General features: G+C 42.3%; 1 protein-coding gene across 1 annotated transcript; it reads right to left on the bottom strand.

The window, feature by feature from the left end:
- Positions 1–706: 706 nt before the first annotated feature.
- On the bottom strand, positions 707–3456 carry insm1b (insulinoma-associated 1b). The gene has a single exon (XM_042071428.1). The coding sequence runs from the start codon at positions 3033–3035 to the stop codon at positions 1614–1616; it is 1422 nt and encodes a 473-aa protein (XP_041927362.1). The 5' UTR covers positions 3036–3456; the 3' UTR covers positions 707–1613.
- Between the last annotated feature and the right edge of the window lie 11983 nt (positions 3457–15439).

The raw sequence follows: 15439 nt of genomic DNA, 5'->3' as shown, positions 1-15439 counted from the left end.
AATCACTTTCCCCAAATGACTTGATATTATTTGTAATAGTTAACTACTTCGTATAGCTTTTATTTTGACAATTTGAAAGTATATTTCTAGTAGCCTACTACGGATTTCTTCATGTGATAATATTCCTCAAGTCACTGGAATCAAAGGCTACTACACTGTCTACTACTGTATAGCACACATCACCAGTTGGCTATGCGCACTGTGGGGTTTAGATATGATTAGATTGAGATTTAGAAATCAAATGCCGAGTGCACATGTGTCTACTCTGTAAGACTACGAGTAGTCGACAAAAATATACGCAATCCCTCCCTATCCGCCTGGTTACTACTGATGTCGGTAAACTTGGAACGATGGGTTTAATTTGAGGGTGGAGTCTTCGCTGATTTAGGTAGGCCAAAGTCACTTATCTCAACTCAATACATTTATCTTACATGTCAGATCCAACAAAAAATGTGGTGACATGCTAGGGAGAGAGACCCTTTCAAATCTCCTTAGTGATCATTTTTGTGCACTGAGATTTGCACTGAGGGTTTAGTCTACTTTATTTGTCCATGTTGCAGATGCTGAGACGTGTCATTAGGCTACACATCACCAGTGTCATCCAATATTTCCCCTGATGGCTTGTTCAAAACTGAAATGGTTTATTAGAGGTAGGTAAGTATCAACTAGTAAGGGAGGATTCACTTTGAAAATATTTTATTTCAGGACTAGACAGACAATACCGTTTGAACATACAATCAAAGCGCTATAAAAGCAAACACTTACCAAAATAACCTGTTGATACAAAAAAGAGATTGCATCTATAAGAGCTTTACGTTTACAAGAGCTGTAGATTGTAAATTGAGCAACCACCCACAACATTGATAACTTCATAACAATGACAAAAAACATTTGGCTACAACATGTCAGGACACACAGAGAGTCGCACAACACAATCATTTTCATAAAATAATTATAGTTAAATAAATAAATAAATAAAATTATTACGATTAAACATATTGCAATAGTTACACTTAAATATTTTGAATGTGCCAACATTAAAAATCAAAACAATCATCAAGTTTAACTCTTTAAGGCAGTTGTACAGCGCATGTCGTGTGTTAACAACTCTACAAGGCATCGGTGGCCATTCACTAGAACAAGGGAATGTTCCAAGACCCTTTTTGTAAAGGCAGAGTCCAATCTCTGTCCTGCGATTCACAGGCTATATTAAAGCTACGATGATAGAGAAATTTACAGCATGTGAATTGAAAGGCTTTCATGACAGGAGGTACACCTAGTAAAACATGTCTTAGGTCTAAGCTATTACATTACCACGAGTGCATTTGTCCTAAAAATAACAGTTTAACAGACGAACTCTCTGGAAACAGCAAACTCTGACATTCTAACTTGAGAAAGATTCTGAAAATATATCGCCTAATTTCAGACGTAGGCCTAGATATCCGTATAGCTGCTTGGTGAGCTGGTTTGCGTGAAAGCCACGTTGTGGGCCGTGTCCCCAGCCTGAACCTCTATACGTTTAATGATGTTGTGGCCTGCTGAAAACAACCCCGAGGGTATCATTCAAACGCTTTTATCAGTTTACAGTATAGCCTAATCGCCTACATAACTATTCAGCAGGCGGGGCGCACGGGCATTTGCAGAAGGATCACCTGACGGTTTTCTGAGGGGTGGCATTTGTTGATGTGTCTTGTGAGTCCTGGTGAGCTGTAGAACGTGGCAGGGCAATACTTGCAGGGGAAAACTTGAGCTGAGTGCAAGAGACGCAGGTGCCGTTCCTGACTGGCCCTGTTGGGAAAATTCTCCCCACACACGGGGCAGAGAAGGCAGTCAACGGGGCTCAGATTCAGGGGACTCGAGCTTTGGCTTTCGTCTGTGGTAGAGGACACGTGGGGAGAGTCCTCCACTCTTTCTGCATTTTGAAATGCGTGGTCATCAATAATCTGGTTTTGCAAGGCTTGGTGTGCCAAAATGTGTTTTCTTAAGTACGCTTGGCGTTTAAATCTTTTTCCACAGTGTTGACAGTCGTACAATCCATCCTCTGAGCCCGATTCAGACAGACCGGGACTGGGGGTGTCTCTGTCAGTCACAAGTTCGATTCTGGCATCCTTCATGTCCTCGGGCGCAGATTTCACATCGGTTGTTACTTTGGCAGAATCTATTTTCATGCCCTGCGGTGCTGGCATCCCGGGTGCGCTCTGGGGTCTTGGTTTGTGCCAGCGCCTGTGCGAGGCGAGATTTGCTGGACAGCTGAATACCTTTTCACACTCTGGGCATCTGTACTCAACCCGTACAATTCTTGAACACTTGTGTTGAGCTAAAGAAAAAGGGTCCGAGTATTCTTCCCTACACAGCTGGCAAATGAACTCTCCTAATGGCTTGTTGCTTCCTGTAGATGCTGTTCTTGGCTTTGGGTCTACAGGTCCCTCTTTGATTCTCAGACCCAGGACAGGAGACGTAGTCACTTCATCTTCGAAATTAAGTTTGCGTATCGCTTTGGGCTTTTTGGCTGTGTTTTTGCTTTTCCGGTCATTGTCGGAGGAAGGCCTTTTGGTGGTGTTCCTGATGGTTGCGCTTGGTATGGCGCTGTTACTGCCAACGCGGTTACTGTTGCTGGTGCCGATTTTCAAGTCAACCGGGGCGAACAGCAGGTGATCCAAACTGGTGAGAGATGCTGGAGTTGGAAAAGATTCCGCAGATATAGGTGAGCCCAGGTTGAAAGTTCTGTCGAAGTACCTCTTTTCATGGTCTTTGCTGATGGGTCGGGTGGGGCTGTAGAGGGCTTGGTACAGCGACTCTGGGTTGCCGAATTGCACATGTTTCGCCTCCTGCCCGGGCACCGGCGTGTCTGCTGCGTGGATTGGTGATGCTGCGACCCGATCCGGGCTGGATGCGGCGGACACAGCTGGGGATGCGTCGTTAAGATTTTGACAGGCTGGAGGCGGCGTGTGTTCTTGGTCATCCTCTTCAGAGCGAACTCTGTACGAAACATGCGCCGCTTTCTTATTTCTTTTCACGAGGAAACCTTTGGGCATGTTGGCAGATGAGTGGAAAAGGCACTTTAAAACGAGCGATGAAGACTTTGATTGAATCCAGGTTTCGGGAGGCACAGACACGCCGCGAATGTCCAATCGGAATTTATCTTTTGACTAGTGATGTTTCTCTCCCTGAAATGCTTTCGTCTCCAAGGCATAGCAGCACTCTTTTTAAGGAGGAATGATGCTATTGTTCTCGCCCATTGTCGCTGCGTCTCCAACCAATCAGACGAAAAGAAGATCCCTATGGAATTGCTTGTGGGAGGGTTCAAAGATTCGGTCAGTGGGACTACGTAGAAGGACTTTGCAGATTGCTCAGCAGATGTGCCTGCGCATTATTATATTAATGCGCGCAGGACCCCTACCCACGCGAGGCACACGCCGGGACCCTCCTCTCTTTACGGTCTGATGGTTTCCGACTCTGCTGCGCACGTGCCATGTCTTTGTGAGTTCTCTGCTGGGGGCCACTGATATGCCGAAAGGATGTCAGTCACTGCCATAGTTTTTTAACCACAAAAAAACACTGGAATGCATTATGCCAGATTATGTCAAGTTAATAAAAATAAGAACCAATCTTTGTAATTTAGGTATTGTATATACACATTCACAAACTGCTTTGTGTATTTCAATGTTAATGCTGCCATTACTGAAATTCTAACATGAAAAAACATTGGAAATATCACATTTTAAAAGTCATCTGCTGTTTCTTTCTTCTGTGGTCAGTGAAACATTCTCAGCTAAAACATAATAACAGTAAATCTTACAATAAATATAACAAATAAATAAAAAAGAAATATAACAAAACCACATATCTCATACAAAGGCACGTGGCTCTTAATTCGGTTTAATCAGCTGGCTTGCGCACACATAAGTAATAGCATAGATATTAGAAAGCTAGATACCGCATTGTCCGTCGGGTTCTAGGTGGCATACGTGAACGCAGCCGCCATATTGCTGGGGGCAAACACCTTACTGTATACGGGCAACACTTGCCGGCAATCAGAGACACCTGTCTGATTTCCAGTCAGAGTCACATGTTTCTTCATTGCCCTCCAGTGATTGTTGCCCCCACCAATATGGTGGCGATATTTAGGTAGCCTAGGCTACGTTCTGGAGCCCAATGCGGCATCTAGCTTTCTAATATCTATGAGTAATAGGGGCCTCATCTTAGAACACAATAGCGACGTCTGGCCACGCTGCATATACCCCGCAAGGGTCGGAAAAGCAAATTGACCTCTCCTTTGTGAAATAGGACACACATACAATCTGGCCAAGAGATAGGCGCGTGCTGGATGTAATCAGTGCTGGCGACAAAGGCGACCATAGCCTGAAGAGGTCAGTCCACGGGTGAGCTATAACCACTAAATCTGGTCAAATAGCCTACATCAACTCAAGACACATAGTTCGAGGGTTTTAGACTATTGTTATCTAAGCACTGAACATTGAAAGCGTAGTAAAATGTGTTTAGCGAAGTAGCCTATACAACTCTGGCTCACATTCACGCAACCTTTGACATAGACTACTAGCCTATATTTTTTCAGTGGCAAATAAAGCAAAATCACTAAACATTTCATGTGAACAAGTGATCATAGTGTTATACTGTAGGCCTACATATCCCTCACAAGAACAGATAAAGGTGTTTTTATCAGTCAAACTTTATTAGCCTACTTTAAGATAGGTCTAAATGAGAGCACAACTTCCTCGAGTTTGAAGATTGCTTCGCCAACTAGACTACCTACTATTTCTGTTCGTTCATTAAAATAGGCCAACATTTTGCGAAATAAAGTCAAATTATAACAACCTTATTTTTAAAGCTTTGATGGCATTCAATGGCATTTGGTTTCTGCAACACGCTTGTTCGTTTGTATCGGGTACCAGTGCGTGTGTGAATATGTTTATTCTGTGGCGCGTGCTAGTCTGCAAGTGGATGCGTGGGGATTGGCGCCTAATTAGCATACAGCTGCCTCCTCGCCTCACCAAATGCACACGCAATCCACCACCTCACAGATCCGGCCTTTAGTCACATAGCTTTTAGGCAAATTAAAAAGAGGTTCAAGATAATGTAAGGAGAGGGTTTTATTAGCATGCCCGGCATAGCCTATCGCCATTATACAAAATAGTTGTAAGTTATGGTCAAATGTTCTTTTATCTTCATGTGTCACACATAGGCACACATTGGGGTTAATTTATGATCTGATGTAATCAGGGATGTAGTGGAGGCAAAACGCAGTTTATCCACCTATGAAATTTTAGAATCCACCTCTTATTAGAGTTTATCCACCTCTCAAAAGAGTTAATTCACCAATTGCAACTTTTAATATTCAAAAATCATAATGTATTATCCACTTTCACAATATGTCCACTCTAGAAACCATTTAATACCACTGATCACAGTCATCATCACAGAAATCATAGTTTACCCACCTCTTATTTTACCACCACATCCCTGGATGTAATATATTAAACATGCCTATATATGATTAATTATCATGTTACCACAGACCATAATTTACAACTTAGCCTAGATAGAAACAGACAAACAAGTCATGAAAATTAAAAGGTTTTCTCCTGAAAGTCAACCAGGAATGTTCAAAAGGAAAGGTCAGCATTGTTTCATGGTCAGGGACTCTAATGGCATTGTCCAGTCTGTTATTGTGCTAAATTGTGTCCGTTAGAGGAAAAACAAGTGGTAGTTTTTGTCTTGTTTTATAGCCTATATGAAACACTCTTAACTTGGTGTCACATTTTCTTCCATTTTCTTTCATATTCTTGTTCATCTTGTCTAGAAACAATATGCGAATGAAGTATTAATCTAATCTCGATCTTGCTCAAGTTGTTTATTAGAAATATGAAAGTCTAGCGCTACCATTTACTCTTCTGGTATCTCTTGAACAATATTACTTTCCTAATTTACCCCATCCCCCTCAAGTAACATAGTCAGAGTCATTTGTCATGAAATTACTTCTTGCATTGGCATTGTCAATGAATTATTGTAATGGATGGCCTCTAAGCAGAGCATGCTTAACTAATCTGATTGGCAGAGGCTTCATTCAGTTGAGTCAGTTTTAACTTGAGTCATGTGAGTTAATGAGTCAAGTCACCTTTATATTAACATGGCTTAGAAACTTTGCGATTTCTCTTTCATCTGAACAGTCGTGAGCTGGTTTGAAAAATCAATTGTTATAATGGGCTGTGTTATAGTCGTGTAATGCTACTAAAGACCTTTGTGTTCTGTGGATCTATTGATTGGACTTAAATTTGAGTTAATTCTGTGTAATTGTAATGTCATTGTGAGAGAGAGAGAGAGAGGTAGAGAGTTGTGAGTGGAACCCAAGTGCACAATTTATAATGCCACCACTTAAAATGAGCCTTCTGTAGAGAGTGTGTTTGAAGGTTAACAGCCAAACTACATACCTCCTCCCCCCACAGCGCTCATGCTGTCTTAGCCTGGACACCTGATTGACAGGCATTCATTGTCCTCCTTGGTCACACTGGTTGGATGTTATAGGACTGAGTTTTTTCTGACAATAATATGTTGGTAAAGCAAAAAAAATCAAGGTCTACTTGAATACTTAATATGTTGATGCCACAAAACATTACCTCTGGTCTTCAGGGAGCCAGATGGAACTTCAGACATGTGTCCTGCGCTCTAAGGGGCGGATGTGTCTGGTTTCATGCCATGGAATGTTAAATGGCAATTCATTTCAGCTGTGCGGAGGTGCAGGTCATGCTTATTTTACGTGTGCTGATTAAAATATGCGGATTCTCTCCATGAGTGTGTCACCTGCATATTCAGACAGCATCTCTCTCATTAAGGAGTGTGGAGAGCATGATTGGACTACAGTTGGCTTGTTCACCTTTCTCTGCTCTTTCAATTACATATGAGAGAGACCATGAGATCCATTTATGTGACTGTCTGAAAGGTCACAATTTTACCATATTCATAAGCACTTCTCATAAATACGTTATGAATTGAAACAGTATTGTTAGTTGATGAGTTATTTTCCCCATGGCCTTACAGGATCATGACTATGATCTATATAGGCTCTCACGTACAGTATGTTTAGATGTGTTTAGAGATGGTAAACACATAGACAGTTCACTGTGATAGAAAGGGTGAAAATCAGAGTTGGCTCCCTGCATGTATCCTTCCTGACTGTTGCAATGACTTCCACTCTCAGTGATCTGCATTTCCTGTGTAGATAGATGTGGGTGATGACGTGGCCATTATCTCAGTATCAAGGATTATATCATGCACACAAATTATTGTGTTCCCTCCCCAAGATTATTCACTTTGCTGTGTACTTGCACTGACACTCATTCACAAGGCTTGAGCAAAACCATTCAGTAGATGAACGAGTGCAAATATTCTGTGTGCAAAACAAAACAAAACCTAGACTACAATCATCTAGACTAAAAAAACTAGATTACAATGATGCAGACTACAAAACCTAGATTACAGTCATGTAGACTACAAAACCTAGATTACAGTCATGTAGACTACAAAACCTAGATTACAGTCATGTAGACTACAAAACCTAGATTACAGTCATGTTTAAAACAAAACCTAGATTACAGTCACATAGACTACAAAACCTAGATTACAGTCACATAGACTACATAGGACCCTAATTTGAATGATGGGCAAAGTGAAAAGTGATAAGTCTAACTGAAGCTAATTTAAGAACTGGACAAAATCTATTTGCTAGTTTAACACCATGGACAAGGCATTGAAGTGCAAACACTGATTTCATTCCTGAGAACTTTGCTTGCTGACCAACTTTGCACTTTGCCCACCAAATAAATTAGGGCCCACTACACTGTAATACAGAAATCACGTAGACTACAAAACCTAGATTACAAATACTTTGAAGCCACTTGTAAAATCAGAAGGTCCTTTAACAGTAGGGCAAGTGATGCTGGATGACATCACATTTGTTTATATTTGTGTGTTTTAGTAGACGCTTTTGTCCAACTGAAGTTACATTATATTTGACCCAACATAACCCACCAGAGAGGTAGCTCACTCCTCCCTTCAGTGCTCCCCGAGTAACTCCACACAGTTTTTGTTGTTGTTTCGGGGGGGACAATTGTTTGTTTCCAGTTTGTTTCCAGTTCACAGAGCCATAGTTGTGTAAGAAGTCTTCTCAGAGAGAGGAGAGCTAGTGGAACGTGAGGAGATATTTTCTGAATATTAGAAAAAGAGCATGATAGGAGGGATTCAGCTTCAGCACCATCTGAGCAGAGAGTAGAGCAGTGACTGCTGTCCATGGTACTGAATCTTCACAGGGTCGCTCACAGCCTCTATTCAATGTCTTTATGACGTGATCCACCACAGAGAATATGACACGTAGCAAACGCCCCAACCAGACTAAGATGTGACTGTCATCTAAAGCCACATACAGAGAAATCCTCTCTGACTTTTACACATTACACAGAAACAAATGACCAGATGAGAAGAATGCAGAGCTCACATTTTCCAAACAAAGCATTTCCCAAATTGACAGAGTCCTCATTAGAGAACATAATTTGCATTCCCTCATAATTGCACTGCTTCCTTGATTATTAAATGATCTCCCTTATTAGCCAATATAATAGGGTTAATCAAGCCCGGCTCATCGCACGTATTATTATCCCGCGGAAAAGGATGAAAAAAACAACAGATACTGGATTTAATTAATTATATCAGTCTTTTCATCAGCTCCCACCCGAAACATTAATATCATGTTGCAAATGGAGGGAATAAGCCCGGCCTGGCCCATAGAGATGAAAGATCGGACTCAAATTAATTACGTCCTAATTATACAGTAGGAGTTGGGGAGTCGTTTGCATAATGAGGGCTCGACGAACAGTGGCCGCCAGTGAGCCGCCGACGCTGCCGGGTGAAGCCCCACCTCGCAGCCCCTTCTGGGCGCAGAGGGGCCCTGACTTCCTCCCTGCCACTCCTCTGGAGTCCCGCTGAGACCTGAGGGCCCGCCATGTTGATGCCCTCTGGGTGGTAAGGGGTGTGTGTGTGGGTGTGAGTGTGGTGGTGGTGGTGGGAGAAGGCTGCAGTAGAGGAGGTGTGGGCCGTGGCGCAGGGGAATGATATGGGTGGTGTCAGCCTGTGCTACATGCTGCTCATTGTCAAGCAGAGATCTCTTTCTGGATTCAAAGGTCAGATGCCAATAACTTTGTGGTTCCCGGAGAGATTGGATTTGTAATCGGATTGCTACTCCTGTGTCTTAGGAAATGCTTTTAATGGTCACGGGGATGGTTTAAGTGTTACCTCAGCTTTAGCCAATTCAGATTTTACTAATTAATCATTTTTTTAAGAGTGGGAACACTTCTACTTGGGTCTGAAGATTGTTTTTGATGAATTCATGCCCTTTCTAGAGAGCTCAGGGATAGCTATTTTGTCAGTACAAATTCATCCAAATGTTGGTTTAATCACCGCCATTCTCCTTTGTGTGGGGTAAGATATCTCAAGTTGATTTGCTCGGGTCCTCTGACATTCACAGGCCCGCATCGTAACCCTTCTCGAAACAAAGGAGATTACGGAAAGAGTGTGATTACTTAATCAAATAATATGATTCTTTAATCAAATTTTCTTCCTCTAACACACTCTCTCTCCCTTGATTGCTTTCTCCCTTCTCTCCTCCAGCTCAAATTGGATGTTTTTCTGCCCATTTCCTTAGCTCTTTAGACATGGCATAGTTCAGCATGCAAAGTTCAAATAGTCTGTGGTTGAATGTGAGAATACGTATAGATGGTTAAATTAAATTGAATGTGCATATATTATTAAATGATTCAATTAAATGAGTTTGCTTTAAGTATCCTATATTTTGATTGACAATACTTAAAGCTAAGGAGCACATATACATAATGTAGATAAGATAAAAATATGAACAAAAAAATATTCACTATTTATTCACTACAACACAGGGCAGTCTTCTCACGCACAAGCCAATACAGCAATTCCTCTCCCTCTTTAAACAGTGATATTGCAACTGACGTTAACATGGTTGCCACATTGTCATTGGTCGAATCAGTCTGTCTTTTCCTTCTCCTTCTCCTCCAAGAGCCCATGGCAGTTCCTTCCTTAAATGTCACGGTGTAAATGTCAGCCGTGTTCACCTCCTGTGGTATTTCATGCGCGCAGGTGGGCCTAATCTGCAGAACGCATTCCTATAGCTGTGCCAATGGAGGCCCGGGCGTGCGAGCAGATGTTACTCACAGATGAGAGGACTGAGATGAGCTGTGCATCTTCTTCTTAGCAACCCCCTCTCTCTGTCTCTCTCTCTCTTTCACTCTCCGTGGCTAGCTTGGCTTCAGTGCCAAACCACTATCGGCTAGTTATAAATAGAACAAACAAAAAAAATGACCTTGCAACAATGGCCCACTTGCTATCAAAATGCCAAATGTTCCAGATAGGCTCTCACATGGAAGCGCCGATTCTCTTATCAAAGGTAGTGATGTGACAAAAGGAGGAGAGGAGGGAAGTGACACGAGGGCGGGGGATCGGGTTACTGAGGAACTGAGTGGAGAAACAGACAAACGGACGAGAATCTCATTAAACACACACACACAAATATGTATAGTGCTCTGTAGATAACCATATACAGTAAGGTATGTAGACCTTACACATTTTTTGTTCAATATATTTTTAGATGTAGATGTTTAGTGTGTTTTGATGGTTCATACGTAAGTAAAAGAAAGCTAATGCATTCTATTTGATGAGTACGAAAACAAATGGGCCAAAGAGGTCATTCCCCTTTTCAAAAGTTCCCTATTACATTGGAACAGATAAAAAAAGAACTGCATGAGGGTCTTTTAAATTGGATTCTGTCATTTCAGTAACTGATGAGCTCCACTCGCACACTACTTCAAACCCCGTTTTCTCAGACTTGATCAGATCTCTATAGGCTGGGCCGCCTCCATTGTGAATCTATGATGGCTGCCCACAGTGACAGACGTATGCAGGGACAGCACAGGGTCATGGGTTACTCCATCCATCTCTGTCCAGCGGGGGGACTGGGAAACTGGTGGGACCCCATTGATTATGTGGAGAGTGGAATGGGGCAGTGTCCCAAGATGTGGGGTAGCGGATGACTCGCAGCACATGGTAGGCAGGAAGGGGAGCTGATGAGGGGTCAGGACCAGCTGTCTGCTGGTGGCGAGGTGTGTGTGTGGGCGTGTGTGTGTTTAAATGAATGAGAGAAAGACAGACAGAGACGGAGAGGGAGAGAGAGTATAAAAGAAAGGGGGAGGGAGGGAGGGAGTGAAAGGAAGGTAGCGAAAAGAAGAATGACAGCGAGAGTGCTGGCAGACGTCTCCAACAATTGGCTTTGAGGGGCAGCTCTGTCCATACGTTCACATGCTGACTGTCACCGACTTCCTGTGCTGTCCCCATCCTGGCCTCTCTATCATCACCAACGCTGCATAGTGACAGCACGCAGGCCCAGGCCGCCCTGTTAACTAAAGTTGAACCATTCAGACAGGTGTTTGCTTTGGACGCGAGCACATATTTGCTCTGCCTGTGGTGACAATGGATCATAGGCTCTGAAGGCGCCCAGGGTCTGATGTCGCCAGCTGCCTCTCGTTGAGAAGGCAGCGTATTTGCTCGTGCTCTGTCTCTCTATTGTGATGTGTGTTATCTGTACAGACAGATGTTTGAACGATACCCTCACAATACCTCACAATGCCCCTCTGGAGCACGCCAGAACCAGGTAACCACATGGGCACCTCGCCTGATGGCTGATTGTGTGAATCGTTATTGAGAATTAATCATTAGCATCAGGATTTGGGAAGGATTTCATTACTGAAAGCTGGCCACAGCACAGCAGAGTCAGAATTGCTCCATTTTTTCTTTTTTTTTTTTGCGAAAGACAAGATGGCTTCATCCATCCACATATCCACAGATATGCATGGTGCTGCGTAAGTATTCTTCTCTCCAGTGGTCACAGTCCACTAATGCAGCCTGGAACGGTAAAGGACACAGCCCCTCCATAAAGTCACGGTCGGCTGGGTCTCTCGGCTAGCGCACCGTTGCGACTGGCCCCTCGAGTGGCAATCATCGGGCATGCAGGACACAATGTGCTCAGTGTGACGGACAGATGGGTTGTCTGTCAGAGCTGCCAAAGGCACAGACCTGGGACCAGCTTTTGCTTTTGAACTTACAATGCTCTAGTGCAGGGTGGCGGAGCAAACACCTGATCCTAAATCTGCACATTTGGAGGGAATTCCCCTGAAGGTTGTCGGATGACGGCACATGCCAGCCGGACTGGCACAGAGATGAAATGGGCACACAATGGAGGATTCACACTCCCAGTGTTTTTTTTTTTTTTGTTTTTTTTTGTGGTGTTGTGTGTAGACTACTAGAGTGCAGTGTGGTTTGCTTCTTTTTTTTCATTCACTGCCAAAATAATGATGATTTTCTAAGATCACAGAAATCATGTTTAGATTAATTGATGAGCATAATTAATTATTATTAATTATAGCAATTAATGATAGATGTGAATGAGCAATGACAATTCAACACTTTCTAATTCCAAACATCATCATTTAGGAAAGAATTGATAAATTGTTTTTTTTTTCTTTTTTAATTCACTCGGGCACAATCACATATTCCTCACCTCAAAAAGGAAGCTGAACCTTTTTTATCATTATCAGGTTCTCAGAGAGCTATGCAGTGAGACCCGTGCTGTAATATGATCTGTTGTTGACAGTGGAAGCCCAGGTGTTTTTTTTTTTCAATTCATGCAGCCTTACTGGACAGAGCTAATTTAGAAAAGCCGGTAATGAAATTCACAGGTAGATGAACCCTTTGCCCTTTAAGATCTGCTGTTAATATGTAGCTGGCATTTCAGAGTAAGCATTTGGTCAAGACTGCCTGCAACCAGTGTGCTATCATGTCCCTAGGAAACAAAGCCTAAACTTCTTAACAATGACATTATATCATAACTACAGGACAGAACCATTTTTGTGCTTTTTATTGGTCTCCGGAAATCAGGTTATTTTCTATGAAGCAACTGGCAACTCAAGCGCAACACATATGATCCTCCCTCCTCTCCTCCCTCTCATCCAATATCTCCCAAACACTCACACAGTCCTAATAAAGCTTTACAGGCAAAGCCTCAACAGCTGCTCCCTCTAGGGCTATGGAAGAGAGTGATGTCTTCACCTGTTACACAGAGAGAGAGAGAGAGAGACGGAGAATGGTAAACATTTTCCACTTGTTTAAAACCCCATCTGGTCCCTGGGCTATTTAAACAATAGGTGCAGAGAATAGGAAAAGGGCAGATTGCATCACTGACTCCAATAAAAAAAGCAAGCAGTGCCTGACATTTTATCCCATCATGCCGAGCAGGATCCAGCCCCACGGAAGTTGTGTGCTGTCACTGCTGGCTGCCAATAAACCTGTGGCAATCTGAGAGAGCGCGCAGCCCGTCTTGTGTAAAATGTGGCCACTTTGCATTCTCCTATTGGGGGGATGAGGGGTATATATGCAGTAAATGCACTGAAGGGAGAGATTCATTGGAGGCTTTCAAATAAACAGAGGATGAAAAGTTCAGCCTGTTCCTCTCCTAATGCTCCTGCTCCTGCCTCGCTCCACAGACATCGCCTCCTGAACTACACTGAGTTTGTCCTCTCTTAAAAGCAGTGGTGGAAAGTAGCTCATAGATTTTACCTCCTTGTCCTCAACTTTAAGTTTTCTCGAAATCTTAATAAAACACTTGTGTCATACTCTGGTCAAAATACCAAAAGGAAAAAGCACCACAACACTGTCTGAAGAGCCCTATTCAGAGAGCCCTGCCTGTTTGCCTGTTTCTATACTAACACAAGTATATTGCGCAATGGCTGTGCTTTGACATTCTGGTAACAGGTTCCAAGGTTGTGGGATAGTCAAAGTCAAAATTGTGTGCTATCCTTCTTCAGTCGTCAGCGAAGACTTGGTCCAGAATTGAGGTGGTTTTATTCAACAAACTTTCCTTCTTGACTTGATGTCATGAATGAAAGTTCTGAAAGCTCCCATCCCACTTAATCACATGTTTCCAGACCTAGGCAAGCAGCCCACAAACAAATAACTGGACTTTGTTATTTCACTGTTTATACTTCTATTCCATTACATATCAGAGGGACAGTCTGACAGTCTTAATTACGTATTTGACATTCTTAATTACACGTTTCTTTTAGATTCACATTTTGCACAATGGATAATAATAGGTTTTTCAAATAAAATAAAAAATCAAATGAATTCAGTGGTTTTCAATGCCTTTGGCTGATACTATCTTACCAAAGCATGGTTTCATTTTGATAGGCTAAATTTCAAATGAACCAATGTCACCAAAAATCATACCAGTCCTTTTACTTAAAAATACTTTAACTATATTCTACTGATAAAGTATACTTTTACCAACATATTATTTCTTGAAATATGTCTTTATTTCTCTCTATTTCTTAAGTAAAGGATCTGAATATTTTATAATATGATTTGAAAAGAATAGGTGTGGATGATGATTGTCCCTGTAAAACAGCACCCTCTTGTGTTGAACATCTTATGTTGCGCTTCTTAACTCCTAAAGCAGCCTGTCAACAAACTAGAAAAGTATATACAGTCATGCACACTGACCTCTCTGTAACCTCTATTACCTTTCAGCTGTTTGAGTATTTTATGATTTGTTTAATTAGTAGATATGGGAGAGGTGGTGGAATAAGAGTCATTAAAAACTTCATATCAGATGAAACAGACCATAAGGCTATTTTACTCATTTTGAACCATTAGGTCAACCACAGCAGATGTTAGATTGGTTTGGTGCTTGTTCGACCTCTTTGGCCTTCCCTATTATGCCAGCAAGTGGTGGAACTCAAAGCATAATTAATACAAAAACAAACAAAACAGGATTAACCAACAGCACGGGCAACAACAACAGTCCAAACAACAGCAGCAATAATGAATTTCTGAGGAAAAGAAATGTTCCATCAGATGGGAGGTCTGTCATTAGTGATTCTGCATTGCAATGGCGATGCGAGAGAGCTAGAATCTACAGGACTAATGAACTAAAAGTGACTGCGGCTCATATGTGTATTTTCAAGGCCCTCTCAGTCCTTTGCTAAGAGTCGTCCACATCTGTGTACGGCAATGAAGGTAATTACGTGGGTAATTATGTTACATTCTGTGTGTGCATGGGAAAGTGGAGAAAAAAAACAACCCTTGCTGGATTTAATTTTTCTCTCTGTGGAGGATTTCTCCCTGGAGAGGATCGACTCCCGGAGTTCATCATAAGTGTCATCCATTTAGCTACATTAGATGTCCACTGGCTAATGCAGTTACAGCCCACGCCGGCTGAGCCAGCGAATCCTTCTCCCTCTGTCACTCACCGGCTCTCTTGTGTGCTAATTCTATTGCGACGCTGTAATTACTG

This window comes from Alosa sapidissima, chromosome 19 (genome assembly GCF_018492685.1).
Source record: "Alosa sapidissima isolate fAloSap1 chromosome 19, fAloSap1.pri, whole genome shotgun sequence".
Taxonomy (NCBI): Eukaryota; Metazoa; Chordata; class Actinopteri; order Clupeiformes; family Clupeidae; genus Alosa; species Alosa sapidissima.
The sequence above is the reverse complement of the archived record's forward strand: the minus strand, read 5'-3'. Positions and strand labels throughout refer to the sequence as shown.

Bases quoted from the DNA above. Each gene is read 5' to 3' on its own strand.
- insm1b (XM_042071428.1), bottom strand. From the start codon at position 3,035: ATGCCCAAAGGTTTCCTCGTGAAAAGAAATAAGAAAGCGGCGCATGTT.